Source organism: Camelus dromedarius, chromosome 25 (genome assembly GCF_036321535.1).
Source record: "Camelus dromedarius isolate mCamDro1 chromosome 25, mCamDro1.pat, whole genome shotgun sequence".
Lineage (NCBI taxonomy): Eukaryota > Metazoa > Chordata > Mammalia > Artiodactyla > Camelidae > Camelus > Camelus dromedarius.
Genome location: NC_087460.1, coordinates 19,664,937 through 19,685,784, shown reverse-complemented (window position 1 = coordinate 19,685,784; position 20,848 = coordinate 19,664,937). Strand labels below are relative to the sequence as shown.

The window sequence follows — 20,848 nt, the reverse complement described above, 5'->3', positions numbered from 1 at the left end:
CTCCTGGCACTTGTAACTGTAGTCCTGGTCCTCCGTCAAGTAGGAGAAAGACAGCTGAATTGATGTAGGGAAGAAAATAAAAAGTGTACTGACATACCAGCATCCTTCCTCCTTGGGAAGAAGTGTAATCATGCCAGCATCCATCTCTATTCCCCTTTCCCTGGACCCACCGGAAGAGCAGAAGTATCTGTCTAGTGGGGACCCGCCCTCGGGGCCCCAATGTTGAGTGTGAGCACACGCTCATGAAGGCGTGTAAGTCAGCCCTGTGTGCCTTTGTGTCACCCATTTGAGACAACAGATGTTTCAACTGCCTCTTGTAATTCTCTATTGAACCATCACTATGAGGATGACAAGCAACGTCGTGTGTCCATCTGATGTGGCATCTCTTCTCCCACTACCGGACACCATATGCCATGAGTGTGTTGTGTCCCTTAACCTGAAGATGCGCGACTTGGCGGCCCACAGTGGTAGGGTACCTTCCGTTCCAGGCCTCTGGTAGTATTTTAAGCATTTGCATCTCCTGCCTCGTATGCAAAGCCCAGTGCGAAGGTCTGTTCCTGGTAGGGCCCATTCACAGCCCCCCAGCCGGGGCTGCTGGCATCTCTCCAGGGCAGCCTCCTTGCCTGCTGCATGTCTACAGTAGGGCGTTCCCCCTTGGGGGGTCCTCCCCACAGCCGTCTACAGCCTCTGTCTCTCTTGCTGGCAGACAAAACAATTCTTGTTGGCAGTTTGTGCCTCAGAGCATGTAAAGGTGTTGTGTCTAGATTCAGCCCATCTCCGCATTCCTGCAGCGCCCCCGTGTCCACTCGTTTCATGGACCCAAGTGCACTTCACAGGAGTGCACGAAAAAGGAGTCCACTTGGTGGTTACAGTCACTTCCCAAACCTGGAAGGGGGTTCTTCTGTCGGGCATCAACACACTCTATTTTAATGTGGCCCGTAAATTCCCAGGGTGATTTCCATATGACTGCACTCCATACAGGCATGCTGCTAATAGTCCAGTTTTCCACTATCCCTGAGTCCATAAAAACCCAAGCGTATGGTCTTTTCCCATGGTTCAGTGCCTCCCTCACTGCTAGAGCAGCACACAGGTCAGCCCACCGAGCCCATCTGGGTTTACCTTTTTTGATCAGAGTGGTCGCCGTTCACCTTGGAACTGTCATCCATAAACCAAGCAGCTCTTTGTTGGTCAGTTGACAGGAGTCTAGACTGTCCAAGTGACAGTAGATTCTGGCAGCTCCTCACTGAGTTCCAGAGTCAGTCCTCTGGGAAAAGAGGCTCCTGGTGGTATCTCCTCCTCGCCTTCTCCTTGTAACAAGATCTTGTGTAAACAGTGTCCATTTTGTCAGGGAGCTCTTCTGTGCACTGCCTTCTTCATTAGAGTGTCTTTCTGACATCACCCAAGACATCATGGGTTTCTTGGGTGTCAGAGTTATTTTATGTCTTTCAGTGATAGGGGCAGTTTAGACTAACGTCCGATGGCAGGCTAGGAATGGCCTCTAAAATGGAAATTCTCTAGGCCAGCATCCCAGTGGTTGTCACTGAGAGGCGCTCACAGGCTTTTGCTGTAGCCCCAGTCTGTGCGCCACATAGAGCTTTGTACAGTCTGTTGTACAGGCGCCAGCTTCTGGTCTACAACGCAGCGTGGGCTCGAGCAGTCTTACTCCCGTTTAGCGTGTCCAGTTAACATCAAGGGCCGTTGACATGCCTTCTGTTTTACTTCGGGGGGGGTTCCCCATTTAGACATACTATTTATTCCCATAAACCATTCGGGTAAGCCTGTTTAAACATTCCAGTTTTCACCCAAACTTCCACCTTAATCCAGTCAGTCTTAACATTTCTGATTTTCTCTCAGTCTGTGCGTAGCCTGTGTTAAGACTTCACCAGCAGGTTTTGGTGTCACAGAGCATGAGGCCCCATCCAAGTGAAGGAGTCCAGAAAGCTCTCTTCTCCGCCCCTTGACCATTTTAGCCAGCAGCTGGTTGAGCGAAGAGACCCTGGTCCTTCTGGCAGTCTTTATCTTGATGAATCTGCCTGACCGCTGCCCCAGGTGATTTCAGGTCTGGTTTCTCATAATCATTGCTTTTCCTGTGTCTTAAATTTCTCCAAACTGGGTAAATAGGCCCTTAAATGTAGGGGGATCAGCAGGAGCCCCTTTGATCCACCCAGTCTCAGATAGTGCTGCGTTAAGACCTTTGTTTCATCCCCATCAGTGTCCGTTTTATGCGTCCCATTTCTTAATAACCATCCAGATGTCCATCCTGCTAGGATGGGTCCCTTGACACTCTCCTTTCTTTTTCCTCTTTTCCACCCCTATCAATATTTGCTTTATTCACCCAGTTCCTTAATAGCTGTTTAAAAATTTCCACCCTGCCGAGACCAGTCTCTTGACTCTTTCCTCTGCCTCCCCACATTTGCTTTTTAATTAATATAATGTCTTTATTAACATCTGTTAAAATTCATGAGGGGAAGCTGAGACTGGCTTCTCTGACTGTAGGGTTACGTGGGTTGCTGATGCAAGAGGGGCCCACGGTACTTACCATGACCTGGGGATTGGCCTCTTTGGTTGTGAATATCCCGATTATCATAATGCCAGCCCCACAAGGCTTGCATATGAACACTGTCAGTGCCTTCACCTGGGGTGTCCCGCTTAACTTTTATAGGGGAAGTCGGGCAGTCCCCCTTCTTAGTGTAAACAGACTTTACAGGAGCTTTTGTCCAGTGCACCGGGCTGGCTGTTCCCTCGGGAACAACCCGCTGTGTGTCTGGATCATGAAGAGCCATCTGTGATTGTCCCGTAGCTGTGGGTCCTGCCACTCTGCAGCATTTAACAGTGGAGATCCTGCTCCTAAATTTCTCTGTTGGTCCTTGTTAGTAAAGCTTCCTCAGAATACCAGTTTACCAAACGAGACAGCTCCTTCATACTGAGCGCCCGGTCTCGGTAGTTTCTTGGTTTTGCCCTTCCCACACGCCACGTGGACTTTGGTGTGCTTTGTTGTCCCCGAATAGTTTTTCCCTTTGGAGGCAGCTCTGAAGCCAGTTGGCCCAGCATCAGAGTCTGACCCAGCACCCTCTTAACTTCATTTTAGCTATTACAGGTAACAGTAATCAAGGGATTGTCTATTTCACTGTTTCTCATTGGTTTGCATTTCTTTACGCATCTATCGAAACAACTCCCCAGGAGTTGGATCCATCAATAAAGTCCATCGATAACTTTTACCTTCAGTAGCTTATCTCAGCATAGCTGCTGCTCTACACCATGGCTGACCGTACAGCCACCAAGGAATCAAAGGTTCCTCATCCCCTGCCCTTTGATCCTTTCTCTTCCTAAACCACATGCTTCTATGAGGCTGGGTCATTCTGTTGAATCCTATGTTTTCCGACACCAAATGAGAGCTTCTTTCCTCCCAGACACCTGTCAGATCTGATACCGACGATTCAGTCCACTCCTGACACTAACTGCCTGGAGTTAACATCGGATTCCACAGGCTTCTGGGCTTGGTTTATGCAAGACTGCCCTCACTTCACACACCAGCCACAAGCAGGGTGCCAGGCTACTCCCCACAGCGCCCTTTCAGGCTCCATGATTCGCTGAAACGACTCACCGAGCTCAGGAAAGCACTGTACCTGTTGTCACCATTTACTATAAAGGAAGCAACTCAGGAACAGTCAAGTGGAAGACACGTTTAGGAGGAGGTATGTGGGGGGGATACAGAGCTCCCATGCCCCTCCAGGCACAGCTCCCTCCCAGCACCTCAGCATGTTCACCAACCTAGAAATGCCTGTTTCTTCTTGTATCAGTTTTTGTTCATTTCTGTTTTCTCTAGGAGTAATTTTCTTAACTTTCAGATTATTGACATAAAGTCTTAATACTTCCTTCTTAATCTCTACTGTATGTCGTTTGTCCCCCTTTTCTTCCCTAATACTTTTATTTGTGCCTTCTCTCTTTTTCTCTTTATTTTTTTTCCATAAAATGTGTCAATTATATTATTCTTTTTAAAGAACTAACTTTTACCTTTGTTTATACTCTATTGTATCCTTTGTTTTCTGTTTTATTAATTTCTGCTTTTGTTTCTTACTTCCTTTGGGCTCATTATTTGACACCCTACCTTCACCCCCAAATATTAGCATTTGAGTCTTGTGTTAGTTGCATCCCACAAGTCTTGGTATCTGATATTTTCATTATTCAGTTCTAAGAATTAAACATTTTTTATTTATTTTGACTATTTGTTTTGCTTTTCTTCCTCTTTTTTTTCTTTTTTGCCTTCTTTTGAAATAATTGAAATGTTTTCTCTCATTTCCTTTTTTTTTTTCCATTTAATTGGTGTAGATGACATTTGCTCTGTTTCTCTTTCTTAATGGTAAATTTTGAGATTTTTAACATGAACAGTTAGTCGTATTAATCAGAATCTTTAAAATACAGATACTCTAAAAATGCTTTGATGCCAATCACCCCCATCATGGCTTACTTACTACAGTTGGTCAGAATTTTGATGTTCCTAAGATTAGGTATTTTTCTTTTATATGCTTGATTTGTTTAAACTGACTCATAATTGCCATTTTTTGAAAATTCACTTTTCATTTTGAACCTTAGATATTTCTTCTGGGATCAGTCTCCTCCTTCCTGAAGTATATCCTTAGAAGTTCCTTAAATGAGGTGGCATTCTCTATTAGATTTTGTTCATCTGACAGTGTTTTTATTTTGTCCTTGTTTTTAAAAGATGGTTTCATTGGATATTAAATTGTAGGTTATAAGTTTTTTCCCTCCACTATCTGTCAGCACATTGTGTTCTACTGTCTTCTGGTTTCTCCTGTAGCCATTGAGAAGTCATCTGTCACAACCTTCCTGATTGTCCTTCCTTGACCAGAAGTCTTTTTTCCGTCTGGCTGTATGTATGATTTTCTGTTTGTCTTTGGTGTCCTGAATTTTGACTGTGATTTATCTAGATGAGAGTTTCTTTATTTGTGCTGCTTGTGATTCATTGTGTTTCCTGAAACTTAGGGTTAATATATTTCACCAGTTTTGGAAAATTCTCAGCCATCTTTCTATATTTTACTTCCATCTGTCTTTTTTTTTTTTTATCCTCCTGAAACTTTAATTAAATGTATTAATCTGTCTTATCAGTCATCCATATCTCTCAACCTTTTTTTCTGTCTCTTTGTCCCTATGCTTTATGCTGGTTGATTTATCTCCCAGCTTATTAATTCTCTTTTTACCCATGTTTAATCCAGTTAACCCTTCCTTTGATGTTTTAATTTCAGTGGTCCTATAAATAGTCTTACTCCTAATTCTTCCTTTAATTTCTTTAAACGTATTAACATACATATTTTATATTCTTTCTCAGATAAATTTAGTATCTCATGAGTTGAGAATTGAGGGTTTATTCCTTCAAGAAGGGTTTGTATTTTCTTTCACCAGGCACCCGAAGTCACTGGCAACACAGGTTTGTTTTAAATTAAAAGTCTCACCTTAGTCTTTCTTTGGGCCACACAGATGGCACGAGAGCCCCAAACATCCCTGAGAACTAGCCAGTAGATACGAGTTTGCAGGGATGCTTTTTTTCTCCCTTCTGCCCAGGATCAGGGCCAGGACAGACAACTTTCTTTCCCTGGCAGTACAGATTTTTTTGTTGTACCATTTTGTTTTTGTTTTTTCGTTTCTTGATCTCTTTTCCCTGAGGTTGTTGCCCTTTTTGGTTCTAGCTTTATACAAGAGGATCTACCATCTGAATTCCAGCCCTTCTTGGACTTTGTTCCTCAACATACACAAAAGTAAAACCGAAGCTCCAGTAAAACGCCCCAGAGACAGCCAGACTCTTCTGCTTTATGACACTGGACTCCTGTTGCCATTTTGTTCCTGGCCTCCCATGACTTCCCTTATTTTCTTTAAATTCATATAATCACATATTGTGTGTTTTACAGTTTTTTTTTTTAATTTAAAAAATTTTTAAATTGAAGTCTAGTCAGTTTACAATTTGTCAATTTCTGGCATACAGCATAATGTTTCAGTCACACATACACATACATATATTCATTTTCATGTTCTTTTTCATTATAGGTTACTACAGGATATTGAATATAGTTCCTTTACAGTTATTTAGCATTTTTAGGTTAGTTTAGGAGCCCTAGTCCACAACACTGCCATAAATAGAACTTTTTAAAAAAGATCACTAAACTAAAATTAAAATGAACAGATTGGTTGTGACAGTTATTGTAGAGTATAACAACTGCTAGGCATGTTACTGTAACTATTAAAAATGTAAAATAGGAAAACAATCCAGATCTTTTTTCTCTTTTACCGACTATATTTAACCACCATTAAGTAATTTCAGTACATAGTATGTACGTAAATACTATGTTTTTGTTTTAACCTCTGTTGAAGCAGTAAGAGATACTGTTTTCACAGGTCCTTATGAGTGTTAGAAAATTATATCTTTATGAATGTATAGATATGCATATATTTATATGGAACTATATTTTTATTTAAAATTATAAATTAAGTAAGACCTGTTAATATAGAAAACAATTCTCAGTGAATATATAGTTCATTACCTATTTTGCAAGCCTATTTGACTTTGAAACATATGTATACTTTTTAAAAACATCATCTTATGTTAAATAAAAAATTCTTCTGAGGGAGAGAGTATAACTCAAGTGGTAGAGTGTATGTTTAGCATACACAGGGTCCTGGGTTCAATCCTTTAAAAGTAAATAATATGGAAGTAAACCCAATTACCTCCCCCTCCAAAAGAAAAATAAAACAAAACAAAAAATAAATTAAAAAAAAAATCCTTTTCAAGTCAGATTCAAATTATTTGTTCTCATAGATTATCCATTCTGGGATGATTACTCTTTGCACAGATTATTTCCATATATATTAGATTCAGCAAGTTTTAAAATTGTGGTAAGAAAAAAAGCATAAAATTTACCATCTTAACTATTGCTTAGTGAAAAGTTCGGTAGCATTAACTATATTCACTGTTGTGCAGCCAATCCCCAGAGCTTTTTCATCTTGCAAAACTGAAACTCTCTACCCAGTAAACCCACTCCTCTCAGCCCCTTCCTGACAACCGCCATTGTGGGTCTAATTCTATGAATTGACTAGATACCTCATGTAAGCGGAATTATACGATGTTTATCTTTTCGTGACTGGCTTATTTCACTTAGCATAATGGCCTGAAGGTTCACCCATGTTGTAGCAGGTGTTAGGATTTCCTTCCTTTTTAAGACTCAGTAAAACATTCCATTGTGTACATATACCACATTTTGTTTATCCACTCACGCATTGATGGACAAAAGGTTGCTTCCACCTTTTGACTCCTGTGAATAATGGTACTCCAGAGATGTGCAAGTTTGTCTCCAGGACCCTCCTTTCAGTTCTTTTGGGCATGTATGCAGAAGTGGGATTTTAGCAAGTTTTTAGTACCTGACTGCTTCCTGATGCTACCAAACATATGTTGGTTTTCCGTGTTAATAATATAGATCCGCTTTTAATGGCTTCATATTAAATTATATAACTGGCCATAAATCTAGCCCTTTTGTTATATCCTTAGGGTATTACAGACAATGTACTGGTTATACATGACACTTTATACATATGCATCCATGTACATATGTTTTTGTATATTTATGTGATAAATTGCTGAGTTAGATTCTGTGTTTAATTAGGTCTTTAATAGATATTGCCAAGTGGAAAGCCCTACCAATTTACGCTACCTTTATAAAGCAATGCATGAGAATATCGTTTCCTCCACACCTTTGCTATGATTTTCTTTTTTAATCTTTGTCAATCTGATAAGCAAATGTAGCTCACTTTTCACCCATCATTGAGGGTGATTTTTTAAATATTTTTTTTTGGTCAAAATAAAGTTTATTATGAAAACAGGTTGGCATGAGGACAGAAAAGTACATTTAGGTTGGCTCAAGTGAAGTTGTGCAGCTCCTTCAAAGACATTGGTGACATACTCACCGAGGCAAGAGTCAGGTTCTCTGTTGTTAGGGCATCCTTGGCAATACCTGAGATGAATTTCTGGAGCTAAGGAGATGAGCTGAATTATGCCTGGGTCCAAGGCCTCAAAGCCAGCCTAGCTCAGTTAGTAACCAGTCAGTGACTTCTGGCTGCATCAGGATGTTCAGCAGGGCTGTGCTGGACACCGCCGTCCTCACACCTCCACTGGCAGTGCTGCGCGGTGCGTGAACCCCATTAGGCGTGGCCTTTTCCTGGGGCATTGCACCACCAGCCAGCACTGGACCTGCCCCGTGTCACTCAGCCATCTCCTTAGCCTGCAGTGTGTGTCCTATGCCCCCAGACACAGCTCAGCCCCAGGCCCCTTGATTGCCCTGTGGGGCTGACCTGATTCTCCACAGTGATGCTGGTGGACAGGGCCCAAGACCAGGGCATGAGACGCTGGCAGCCAGGCCATCTCACAGTCTGTGCCTGTGCCACTGTCAGGCAAGCTTTTGAGGGTACGTTTTATCGTATAACATAATCAAGTGTAACAGCCTTAGACGTTAACATATTCACTTCTCAGTACACATGTGTTGACCCCTCACTGTGTAGTAGGCCCTGTACCAAGTGCCGGAAATGCTGAGATTTCCAAGTATAGTCATTGCTTTCCAGCAGACGATGGTTGGTCGGGGAGAGAGGGGAGACACACAAACAGGTAATTATAATAGAATTTTGATAGTTTTAGTGAGATGTGTAATTGCTGTGATGGAAACAGAGACGGGGCACTGTGGAAGCACGTGGAAGGGACTCCACATAAAAAAGCTCTCCGAAGGCACTGTTGCCTAAGGAGAAAGTGGAACTTAGCCAGGTGCTGCAAGGGTAAGGGACATTCTGGGCAGGGAAAACGGTGTACAGAGGCACAGGGACCTGTGAAAACATGTCACATTCAGTGAATGAATTGCAAGCAGATGATTTGGCTGTATTTGCGGTAGTAAGAAAGGGCCAAATTACGAAAAGCCTCATATGCCATGCTGAGGCCTGTCTTAAATGTGAAGGTAACTTATTTTACACAATCATCACTTTGAGTACCAAAGAAAAAGGAATTTTCCTAAACTATTTGAATTTTTAAAAGCGTGCTTAAAAAAGAAAGCTACCTTTTATTTCTCGATTCAGTTAAAAAGAATTGTCTTGTTACTGCTAAGTAACTGCATGATGAAAAAGTGTGTGGCATTTTGGCCAATCTTGAGAAAGCAGGACTGGAAAGGAGCGCAGACACAGAGCTCCCCCAGCAAGTGGGCAGAGTTGTGGCGAAGGGAGAACGGGCCGTGTGGCTCCGTCTTTCAGTGTCTAGTAGAAGAGGGGAAAACATGTAACCTATTTTCACTTCCCATGCAAAGTTTTCCATAATCAAAGCAAGAAAATAGCCCAAGAAGCTAGTTGCCATTACTTAAAGAATTTGTGGGTTTTTTGTTTTCTTTTTTTTTTGAGATGGAACATTTTCCCCATCAACAGTAAATAAGGTAGCCAAGCTGCTAGGGATTTGATTTGATTTGACTGCTTAAGATCCTCTGCCTTTCAGCATGGATCCAATCTGGAGACAGATGAAACCATACAGTAAACAGAGGAATGTAATAGGAAGAATTATTAGGGACAGGAACTATAAAGACATGAAGGAAACTATAAAGGGTACCCTAGGAAGGACAGACTTGGAAGGGGGCCCGTTTCCCAAGGCTGAGGTTCATATGTCATTGAAGAAAGTGTGGTTGCAGCTCATTGGCTGGTGGAAGTCAGTGGGTTGCCTGGGCCAGAGCAGAGCTGATGCTCGGTCACTGGGCAAGCAGAAGACAAACCTCGCAGGTACACGTGTGCTGTGGCTGGCGAGCAGGCACACAGGAGTTGTCAGGGAGCCGCTGGGACTGAGATCGGAGTGTGCGGTGTGTGTGTTGGAGGGCCCAGTCCCTGAGACCGCCCACTCTGGCATGTGGCCGGGGGAGTGTACCCTGAGATGTCTTCCTGTATCCGCCCCACTCATCAGCCGTGCAGCAGGAGCAAGAACACCCCAAACACTGCGCGTTGCCCTCTGCGCTCCACCCCCGGGAACAGGCGCCCCTCCCTCCTGCGGCGTCTCTCCAGCGTCCTCTGCTGGCAGACCTTAACGGTGTGCGCACTTTAGCAGAGCATGCGTAGGGTCCAGTCCACTTCCTAGACCACCTACGGGGTGAATTTGGACCTCACTGACATAGGATCTGACTGCGTAAAACCCCGAGCCTTTCACCTGCATCTGGCTTGTAATTGAGAAAGAAAAAAGCAGCCTCTGACACCCAGGAGCTTAGCTAGCCCTCACAGCGAGGCCTCCCTGTCGCTGCAGCTGGACGGGCTGCTCACAGCTGAGCCATGCTGTTCTCCTGTGGATCATGAATGGCCTCACAGGTCCATGCACTCCAAGCAGGGTCACGGTGTAGCCCGCAAAGTACCAACCAGCCGCCTCCTAAATTAGTAACTGCCTCCTCACTTCCTTACCAGTTACAGCTTTCTGACCTCCCCATACATCAGATTTATTGAGGTACCCAGTCATAGAATTGCCCTGATTTCTGACAGCATCCAGTCCAAAGCAAATCTTCACTTTCACACTTGCCCAAAATTATCCAAACAAAGCCCAAATCCTATAATAGGCCCTCTCCAAACCCTCTTGTAAGTCGTCCCACCGTTCCCTGGGTGCAGGCTCTCTCTCTCTGCACTAGTAATAAACCCAGCTTGTTCAAATTCAGGTGTGTTCCTGGGGTTCCTGACCGAAGAGCATTGGCAGGATAAATAATTATCAAGTATTTCTTAATCAAATGAATCTTCTCACTCCTTTTTCTTATGAAATTATTCTCAAGTCAGGTATTTTCAAGTTGGAGGTGGGTAAGGAATTGGAGGAAGACTATCCCTCTACTTTAAATTATTTACTATTATGTGGTTTTTTTCCCCTCCCATTTAGTGTTGTAAAAACTGTAATTCTTTTTTAAAATCTAGTTTTTAGTTTAGTTTTGTTTTTTAAGAAACTGTGTCAGAAACATTGACCTTTTATTAAGGAAGTGATTGTCCTAGAAAATTAATCTTTAATTAACAGTACTACCCCCCTCAAAGAAAACCCTGATAATAGTTTATTTTATGGAATTTTATTTAATTCCATAGAAACCTCCAGTAAAACTAATATCTGTTTTTAAAATTTAGCAAATATAGACAAGAGCAGTCAAGTTATATCTGTGCTGACACATCTACATAGAGTACACACTGTACATTTTGAATACAGTCAAGTCATGAAATATTCAAATGAAATTACGTTTTTCTTTCTTTCTCTTATTTTCAACGAGCTGTGTTCCTTGGAGTGAAACGTGGAATTCGGCTTTCTCGTGGGCTGACGTTGTGTTTTCATTCTCTAGTCAACTTCCATAAAGCTGTGGAAACTTCCTGAGAGTCCTTTCCCACTCTGAAGGACCTGTGTCATATTTCGCCGTTAAAGTCTCTACATTTTTAATATAGAGGAGGGGAAAAAAAATTAAAGTGATTTTTTTTTTTTTCTAAACAGTAGTTCTGATCCTTATAAGGTCTACTTATCCGTAGTTGGAATGAGTCATTTGGTAACAATTCTCTGTGTAATGAACAGTATCTATGGCTTAGTAAATAGGTATTTGAGTTTTGTTTATAATGTGCCTGGGCATGCACATAACTAACTGAATACATGGATATCCAGGAAATGTGATTTTTGAGTGAATAGCTTCTTGTTTGAGTAGTTACCCTTTTCTTCTACTGAAAAATTTGGGGTTCTTTAATCTCATGTGGGCAAAATCTAATCAAGTCTGTTGAAGTTGTGGATACCCACCAAAATCATATAGTCTTATCCCACTAATTTATTTATTTATTCAAAACTATTTTTGAGCATCTGTTATGTGCCAAATACTGTGCTAAGTGCTGAGGTTACAACAATAAAAACGAGGCCAGTCCTTGAGTAAAATGGATGGCCACACAGCAGAATCTTAAGGACACTTCCCTGGATTCGGTCTTTTTATAGAATCTTAAGTATGTGCCCTCCTCCTTTTTTTCATGCATTTTGTTTTAGGACTCTGTTGCAATAAGAAAAGTGTTAACACTCAGTAGCGTCTGTAAATTTTGGTCAGCCCTGGCTATGAGCTAGGCCCTTTGCTTTGTGGGCAAAGTAAGATAAAACAGATAGCATTCTGCCCTCAGGGAGCCCACAGTGGAGGAGAGAGCCCTTGAGGCAAGCGCCCGTAACGGGTCCTGTCCTAGTGCAGAGCTGCGGTTAATTCTGACCATGCCGCGGGTTCTAAACCTGGGGCGTTGGACAGGTTTCAGGGCTTTCGGGTCAGCTCCCCATCCTCAGCCCGCTTTGATGAAAGCGCCCCCTCTCCCGCGGCTCGGACACCTGCCTGACCGCTAGCAGAGCGGTAGGTAGCTGATGACCTGCTCTTTTTCACCATCCCTCCTGTCCCTCACCCCCTCAGCTGCACATGTACCAGCTGCCTTGGCCCGGATTCTTCTCTGGGCCTCTGCTGGTCTCATGTGTGTGTCCGTGTCTTCCCCCATGTCCTGTATCCCCGCATCCCCACCTCAGCTCTTTGGGTCAGCTCTTTGCATTCGTGTGACTGAGCCCATCCCCCAAGCCGCCTGGTATTTGTTTTTTAGAAGTGTTCCTGTAAACAGGTTTTCATCTAAAATTCAAGTCTTATTAATGAGTCAAATAAAGAAAATTTTAAGTACACTTGGGCTGTAGATAGCTGATGATTCATGACCAAAATCCCATTGTTAAAAAAAAAAAATCCCATTGTAGACTATTAAAGGCAGTCATTAACAAATTACAAAACAACACAAGAAAAAAATTTTAATTGACAACATCCTATTTTTGATTGTCAGATGTTCTTTGAGTTTGATGCAAACCAAGTAGCATTGGTTCGTTTCCCTTAACCTTGGGATTAACATATACATACTACTGTATATAATACAGACAAATAACAAGGACCTGCTGTACAGCTCAGGGAACCATATCTGATACCTTGTACTAGCCTATAATGCAAAAGAATCTGAAAAAGAATATATATATGTGTGTATGTGTGTGTGTATATATGTATGTATGTGTAACAGGATCACTTTGCTGTACACCTGAAACTAACACAACATTGTACGTTAACTCTACTTCAATTAAAAAGTTAATTAAAAAATAAGTAAAAATAAAAAATAAAAAGACTCCCCTGACGTCTTTCTCCCTCAGATTTTACTGTATTTGTACACAGTAAATTCTGTGAATTATTACAATTCCACGATACTGTTCTCTTTAATTCTCAAATCCAAAAGAATTCTAAAAACCAAACATTCTTTTTGTAACTCATTTATTGGCAAAATCAGAACTGAGCCAAAGTGACCCTATTTAAATTCTCTGGTTATCTGCCCTACTGGGACATTCATATAGTTTGCTGCAGAAATATTAATGTGTTTGACTACTGGGTGCTGGCCTGGATATTTCAAGTATGTGATTTATGCACAATATTATTACCTTTCTAAATTTAAAGAAAAAAAATCTGAATTCTGAAGTATGTCTGCCTGCAGGGTTTTAAACGGGGACTATAGACATACGTATGTAGAAGTTTCCATGGCAGAGTGGTTTAAGAGGGCACTTTATTTGTGATGGATGTTAACCGTACTTGTTGTAATCACTTTGCAGTATGTACGTGTGTCAGATCACCCTGTTGTACACCTAACTAATTCAGTATTATATGTCAATTACATTTCAATAAAACTGGAGGGGGAAAAGAGGCCACTTTAATATTTTGGACAGTTTTGAGTTTTGATAAGTTAGTTATGTAAACAAAATACAACAACAACGAAAAACAACCTTTAATTCTCTGGTAGCTTTCACTTTGTCCCTAGATTTGAGTTGGAGGTTAGGGAGTGTGAGTATCAATGCATGTGTCTGTTGATTCCTCATACCCACAAAGTGAAGGCTAAAATAAATAGAGTCAGTATAACTGTAGGCTGTAGCCTTGAGTATTTATACAAGAAAAAGCCTCTGAATTGAGGATTGTGTAAATATGCATGTATACAAAAAGTGATCAGTAGCAGTATTCTTACACATTTTCAGTGGGAGAAGTGCCAAGAGCAATTTTACTAGTTTTTGTTCCCTTCACTTTTTAAGGGAACGTAAGTTTACACACCAGTGTTTTCAGAAGCAAAGAGTTTGATGGTGAGTTTGATTCCTCACCTACCCATGCCCGCTTACAACCATTCAAATGAAACCATTTAGCTCTTTAATTGTGTGGGGATAGAGCTGACCTCTTTTCTGCCTGGTCATAAACATTTGATTTATTTATGAGCCCAGGAATCATGTTCTGGAAGTTGATATTCTCAAGCTGAATGCAGTGACTACGTTTTGACTTGGAATCTTCCCCTCTGGTTTTCTTTGTTGTTGTTGTTCTGTGCAGATTATCAGCGCCTGATGACGGTGGCCGAAGGCATCACCACACTTCTGTTCCCATTTCAGTGGCAGCATGTTTATGTGCCCATCCTGCCTGCTTCTCTGCTGCATTTTCTTGACGCTCCTGTCCCTTATCTGATGGGCCTTCAGTCAAAAGAAGGAACTGACCGTTCTAAGCTAGAACTTCCTCAAGAGGTAAAACTTACGATGAATCATGAAACGTTTGCTGTTTGCCGATTTAGGTCAGGGCTGCTTCTGTTAGATAGCATTGTCACTGTCCAACTGAGTCTCTGGCTGTTCCGAATCTCCAAGTAGGTGTCGGGCAGCGGCTCAGCCGCAGAACGTGATCCTGACTCCTAATGGTTATGGTCATTCATTAAACATGGCTCAGAGCAGGACAGTGGCCAGTTTTCACAGCCATAAATTTGTGAAGATGGAGCAATAGATGAGTATTATCAAGTTGCTTTATTCTCACTACATTTCATTTCTTTTCTCCTATTCATGTTAAAATTTTGCTTTTAAGTGGTACAGCCCAGCTTTAACATCCTTTAAATTCATTGTATTAATTGAGTTGAATTTGATTCTTGACCTCTGAAATGAGAAGTATCCTGTTTCAGCAAGATAGGGATCATGGAAATATTAAATACCTTAGTAGCTTTTGTAAGTAGTGGTAAGGCTAGTTACCAACTTTCTCTAAATGTCAGCTTGGCTAGGTTGTTGAGATAAAAATTCTAACCCTTAGCTTTTAGGCCACCTTAAATTGACTATTTTTTGTTTTGGTTTGGTTTGGTTTTTTGACCTTCGGTAGCCCCGGTTTATTAAAGCACGTGCCTAGCAGTCTTCTCCTGTGCCTTCTGTATGTTGTTTGTTCAAATGCTGTTTCAGAAGAAAATGAACAGGAATTCCTGAAAGCATTTTGAATCTAATTTTTAGCTGTTGTTGATGGTACTCGGAACCGAAATGTAAAGCCATTGAATGAACTATTGATGAGAGCGCCAGTGGCCTGTTGAAAACGTAGCATGGTTAATTGCACTATAGTATTAACCACTTAATTAGCACCTTTCTTAATAAAATCTTTCATGCTGTGCTTCACTTTTATTTGTTCTTATTTCCCATAGAGATTCTCATTTTAATAAGTGAATTTAAAATAACACAGTGAGCCACAGCCATTACACCCAGTAAATGATTCCTGTAATCATCCATTGCTTGCTTTATTCTAATGAATATTTCCCTACCAAAATTAACATTTTTGTTCAGGGGTAAATAGCTTGATTCAGATCATATAAAATACACATGCAAACTGTCTTGCTCTTTTTGAGCGTGTGAACATTCTCTGCTTCTGTCTGCCTCCTGCACCTCTTTTTTCTAATACCTCAGCTCTCATGTTTTCTCTTTTATTAATCTGAGTATCTTGTTGGTTCAAAGAAGTAAGTCCTTTAAATTTTCAGGGAAAAAGGAATAGACTAGCCAAATGCATTTTGTTTTAAAGACTTAAACAGTGACATGTTTTAGTTTCCTGTTGAGTATCTGATCTCTATTTGTATGTTAATTAAATGACATTTGCTTGGATGCATAAATATTACCTTCCCATTTTTTACACGAGTAGTGATTGTTGGGAATTTCTGAATGCCACCTTGACGTATTTGCTGTCAGGGAATCTTTCTGTCTCTAGGTCTGTGTGTATCCTCTGACTCTGAAGATAAACAAACTTAAAAATTCTGAAAGCTCTTAGAGCAATGTCTGTGATTTTCTAATTTTTCATTCACTAAATCAACATCGTTTAATAAATATATATACTCATCTGTTCCTAGAGTAGAATAGTACAAAGCAACCTGCATTAGCTGTGAAAACAGCAGTGCTTCTGCACAGAAAGCATACATCGGTGCCTGACTGTCAGAAGAAAAGGCTAACAGCGCGTCACTTTGCTCTGGCGTCATTTTACAATGAGATAATCTACTCCACATAATTTGGGGGAGGAAGTGGTTATAAAAATAGCCATTTAAAAAAAATGACTAGTAATACTCACCCCCACCACTGTCCCTAAAAGCAGTAAAATAAAATAGTAGCTAAAAATAGTGAGAGAGGGTTTCTTAGAATCGTTGTGAAAATGGTAAGTTCATGAAATGATTATTTTAACAAGGCATGATTTTAGTTGTTAGCTTTACTACCATTAGACTTACAATTAACCACCCCCTCACTTGCTCCATGATTGCAAAATGACAGGCACAGGTAGCCATTTGTTACACGGTTTTGGGAAGGGGGGTGAGCGTGATGGTGGAAGGGTATCGCCCCAAGGACTGGTTGCACAGACTGATACACCTCACCTCCTACCATTCTTGCTCTCTTTACAGCAAATGGTGGACGAAAAAATCAAGAGAGAAAGTGAAACAATTGCTTTTGCTACTTTTTGTCATGTTTTACTCTAAAATGCTATGGAAACATTACGTATTGTCCTCTGGCCTCCCCCTCTGCCAGCTTAGCTTCAGCTGTTGAGAAACCAGAACCCTCCCCAGACGTAGAGAGCTGCCCTGGTCTCACATTCTGGATTCTTCTTCCTCTTGCCAGCATTTTTAAGGTTCCACAAATGACCATTTCTCCGAGCCTTATTCATTCATTCAGCAAATGGTTGTCTCACACACCACTGGGAGACGTCTAGATAAAGAAATCACATTTAACAGCTGATTTCTCCTTTCCAAAATAAGACATTTACAAATATCAGTAACACAGCCTGAAAAAAAAAGTTAGTAAGAGGAATGAAAGAACTAAGAATATATACAGAGGAACTCAAAAAATGCCTCTAGCATAGGGACACGTAAGAAGGCTTCATCGCAGGAGAAATGATTAAGTGTCACATCTTTGCTCCCTTGCTTTTGAGGGAATGTTTGTTTTGCTTTGGAGTGATTACATATTATGAAGGCTTCTGGGCAGTGTTGATCAGTAAAAATATAGAACTCTTTAGTCCTAAAACAACATAAGATTGAGATGTTGAGTATATTTTTCATTCTTGAGCTTTTAAAAATATTTTTTTAATTGAATGATATTAAAAGCAAGAAAGTGCCTTATCAGAATACCCTATTGTATAGAGTTCTTATCTGTTTTAGGAAAAGGGCTTTTGGGGGTTTTCTTCAATAAATTTTTATAACACAAGTTCACAGTTCCTATTTCTACATTTTGATAATCAAAGCCCCAGTTGGGGCCCTTCCAGGCCAACATAGGAGGGCAGGAGAGACTGGTGGGAACAGGATGACAGGCGGGTAGCTGTGGTGCTGGAACACCCGCCTCGCTCTGCATTTTCTGTGCAGCCGTGATGACATGAGCGTAACAAGCTTTGAAATTTCCCCAAATGTATCATTTCCTCTTTTCACAGGGGGAGGAGACGGGTAAGGGGTAGCAGGAAGGCATTAACGAAGGAGGCAGTACCAAATGTAAGTGGTGCGAGGTTGCTGGTTAACATTTAGATGAGCAAGTTAAGGAATTTTTTTCTTCTGTTTTTAAAGATATTGAATCATCCATTTGAATTATGGTGACCTAGTTTCTCCCTTTAAGCCTTTCAATATATTCTAGTTTCTAGCGACTGTGAAAACATATATAAAGATGTGGGTTTAAATAAAGCTGTAAGTAGCACTACTGTCTTCAGCAAGATGTGACTTGCTCTTAACTTTATTTAGAGAAAACCACTGACATTGGCGATGAGGCATAATGGAGGGAAAAAATCCCTTAAAGCTGCTAGAACAGGTGTCAGGAAGTCACCTACCTACTTGGGCCCCAGCTTCTTCATCTGCAGGGCTAAAAGTTTGGATTCAAAGGCTATTTTAGGCTTGAAGGATCACTGCTGATTCTCTGGTTTTGGATGGGGGAGAACCTTGGGTTTTTTCCAAGCTTAACTTGGAACTTTGCTCTAGTTCTTGCTCATCGGCACCGAATCTAAAGAACAGGGATCAAGAGAAGAGTAATGGGCCCCGTTGTCTGCCCTCCTCTGCTCACCTCACCTTGGCCTTCAGGCTCGGAGAGCAGTGTGACTTCTCTCCTTGCTGACCTGGCGGGTACGGCTGGGGAGTGGGGAGACCAGGAACCCGGGGGTGAGGCTTCCTGTTCTGCTGTCTTCACCCCATGCCTTATGCTCAGCTACCAGAGCAGTCAGGGTCAGTTCTGTGCGGTGGGCGACCTTTGCCCTGACAACCTTGTTCCAGTTAAGACGCCATGAACAGTAAAGGTAAAATACTGTTTTTGAGTATATACTATAATCAGGTACCCGAGGGATAATCAGAATTTTATCTAGGTACTTAGTCTCTTGAATTTTCTGTATCTACTTGGAAGATATTTAAAAGTCTTTTTAGGGTGTGGGTGATAGCTCTGTGGTAGAGCACGTGTTTAGCATGCATGGGGTCCTGAGTTTAATCCCCATTATCGCCATTAAAAAAATAAATGAATGAATGAATAAATAAGTAAATTATTAATTAATTAAAAATACAATAAAAATTTAAAAACTATTTTTATTCAAAATCTAGAGAATAAGCAATCTCAAAAAAAGTTTTCTCTTATATCTGCCTCTTCTTTTCTTTGACTCAAAAATATTCAAGTGAACTCTTAATTATCCAAGGGTTAATCATTTTATCGTTCTCAAAGCACTGGCCTCCACCACTGTTCTCTGCTTCCTACTGTTTGTCTAATGACTTCTGAAAGGCTTTTACTGTCTGAGAGGTTGAAGCTGATGGTGGATAAAGTAAAAATGTGTGGCTTTTCTGTGAACTGGACTGCTCTTTGCCAGTTTCATTGCATTTTGAGGTACTATAGCTATTAAGTTTTAGCAGTGATTGTTAATTCTTAATTATAAATGATGCTAGAGCAGCGGAATGGCATAGGAAGTTCAAGCTCGGTGAGCATTTTATTTTACCTCGTGCCTTTGAATCTGCACTTTGACCTTTTAGGAAGGGACTCCATATATTACAGAATCATGTCCAGATTACAATAAACTGATGAGAACCAGGGAAAATTATTCCTATATATTAAATATGTATGTATAATAGATTTCCTCACTTAGGGAGAAATGCTGGCAACAGAGATTTATTTTTAAAGAATATAATACTCTTACCCTTGAGAAGGTTAAGGTAGAAGGCAGCACAACCTGTGACTTTGTTTATAATAGTGGGCAAGAATATTTTAGAACATAAGATTCTGTTACTTTAAAACCTTTGTGTTTCTTTCTTTCTTTTTTTTTTTTTTCGCTTTCAGGCGAATTTGTGTTTTGTGGATATTGACAACCATTTTATTGAGTTGCCTGAGGAATTCCCGCAGTTCCCCAATAAAGTGGATTTTATCCAGGAACTGTCTGAAGTTCTTCTTCAGTTCGGGATCCCCCCTGAGGGCAGCCTGCACTGCAGTGAGAGCGCCACCAAGCTGAAGAACCTGGTCCTCAAAGACCTGGTCAACGACAAGAAGAATGGCAACGTCCCCGCGAGTAGCATCAGCGTGTACGAGCTGCTGAGGGGCAACGAGACCATCGCCCGCCTCCAGGCCCTGGCCCAGAGGACCGGTGTCGCCGTGGGGCAGGTGGACCTCTCGGCCTCTCTGGGTGAGAAAGAAAAGGACGTGAAACTGCAGTGCGAGGAGGCAGAGCTGAGGGACTACCAGCTCAACGTGCAGCTCCGAGAGGTCTTTGCCAACCGCTTCACGCAGATGTTTGCAGATTATGAAGCGTTTGTGATCCAGACCGCCCAGGACATGGAGTCGTGGCTGACCAACCGGGAGCAGATGCAGAACTTTGACAAAGTAAAAGAACCAGAGTTTCCCTTCCTACGGCTCTTAGTGGGCTGCATGTTGCAGATTTTGTTAACTTCTTTTTAGTACAGATTTTTTCCTCTCCCTTCCCATTAAGAACTTTTCTTGTGGGGAGGGAAGTAGCTCAGTGGTGGGACCCATGCTTAGCATGCGTGAGGTCCTGAGTTCAATCTCCAGTACCTCTATTAAACCCCTCCCCCCAAAAAAGCTTTTCTTTACTAGTATTTAATACTAAATTTAAAAATTTCACAGGAAAATAAACTAGTTCCTTAAGTTTCTCACTGAATTATGTATTAACTTGCCTTTAACCTCATTTTAAGATTTTCTGTACTTTGAAGATGCTTGAATTATAGAAACTCTTAAATTTCACATGTCTTTCAAATCTGTTAACACAGTCTGACCTTGTAAGAGATTTCTTTACCCATAGTTTAGGATCAAGTCTAGTTAAATGAGGCTAATTTCTTTTCTAATAAATCCTTATTCTTATATTTTGTCTTTGTCCTATAATGAAATCACAACCTGTCCATGTAAAGATAACAGTTTAGTTTTAAAAGGTAAATTTTTATCTCATTTTAGGATCAAAAGAGAAAGAAAATGAATAAATTAGATTTTATGACTTTAAGGCTCTGTGCCAAAGTTTTTGGAATGGGAAGG

At 41.1% G+C, this 20,848-nt stretch overlaps 1 protein-coding gene across 2 annotated transcripts in view; it reads left to right on the top strand.

Annotated features, from left to right (window-relative positions):
• DENND5B (DENN domain containing 5B) overlaps positions 1-20,848 on the top strand; it is a 156,805-nt gene that overhangs the window by 73,825 nt on the left and 62,132 nt on the right. For both annotated transcript variants that reach the window (XM_031443842.2, XM_031443841.2), the window contains 2 exons: positions 14,424-14,611; positions 19,649-20,185. In XM_031443842.2, coding sequence (XP_031299702.2) covers positions 14,424-14,611; positions 19,649-20,185 — 725 coding nt within the window. The remainder of the gene's footprint in view (positions 1-14,423; positions 14,612-19,648; positions 20,186-20,848) is intronic.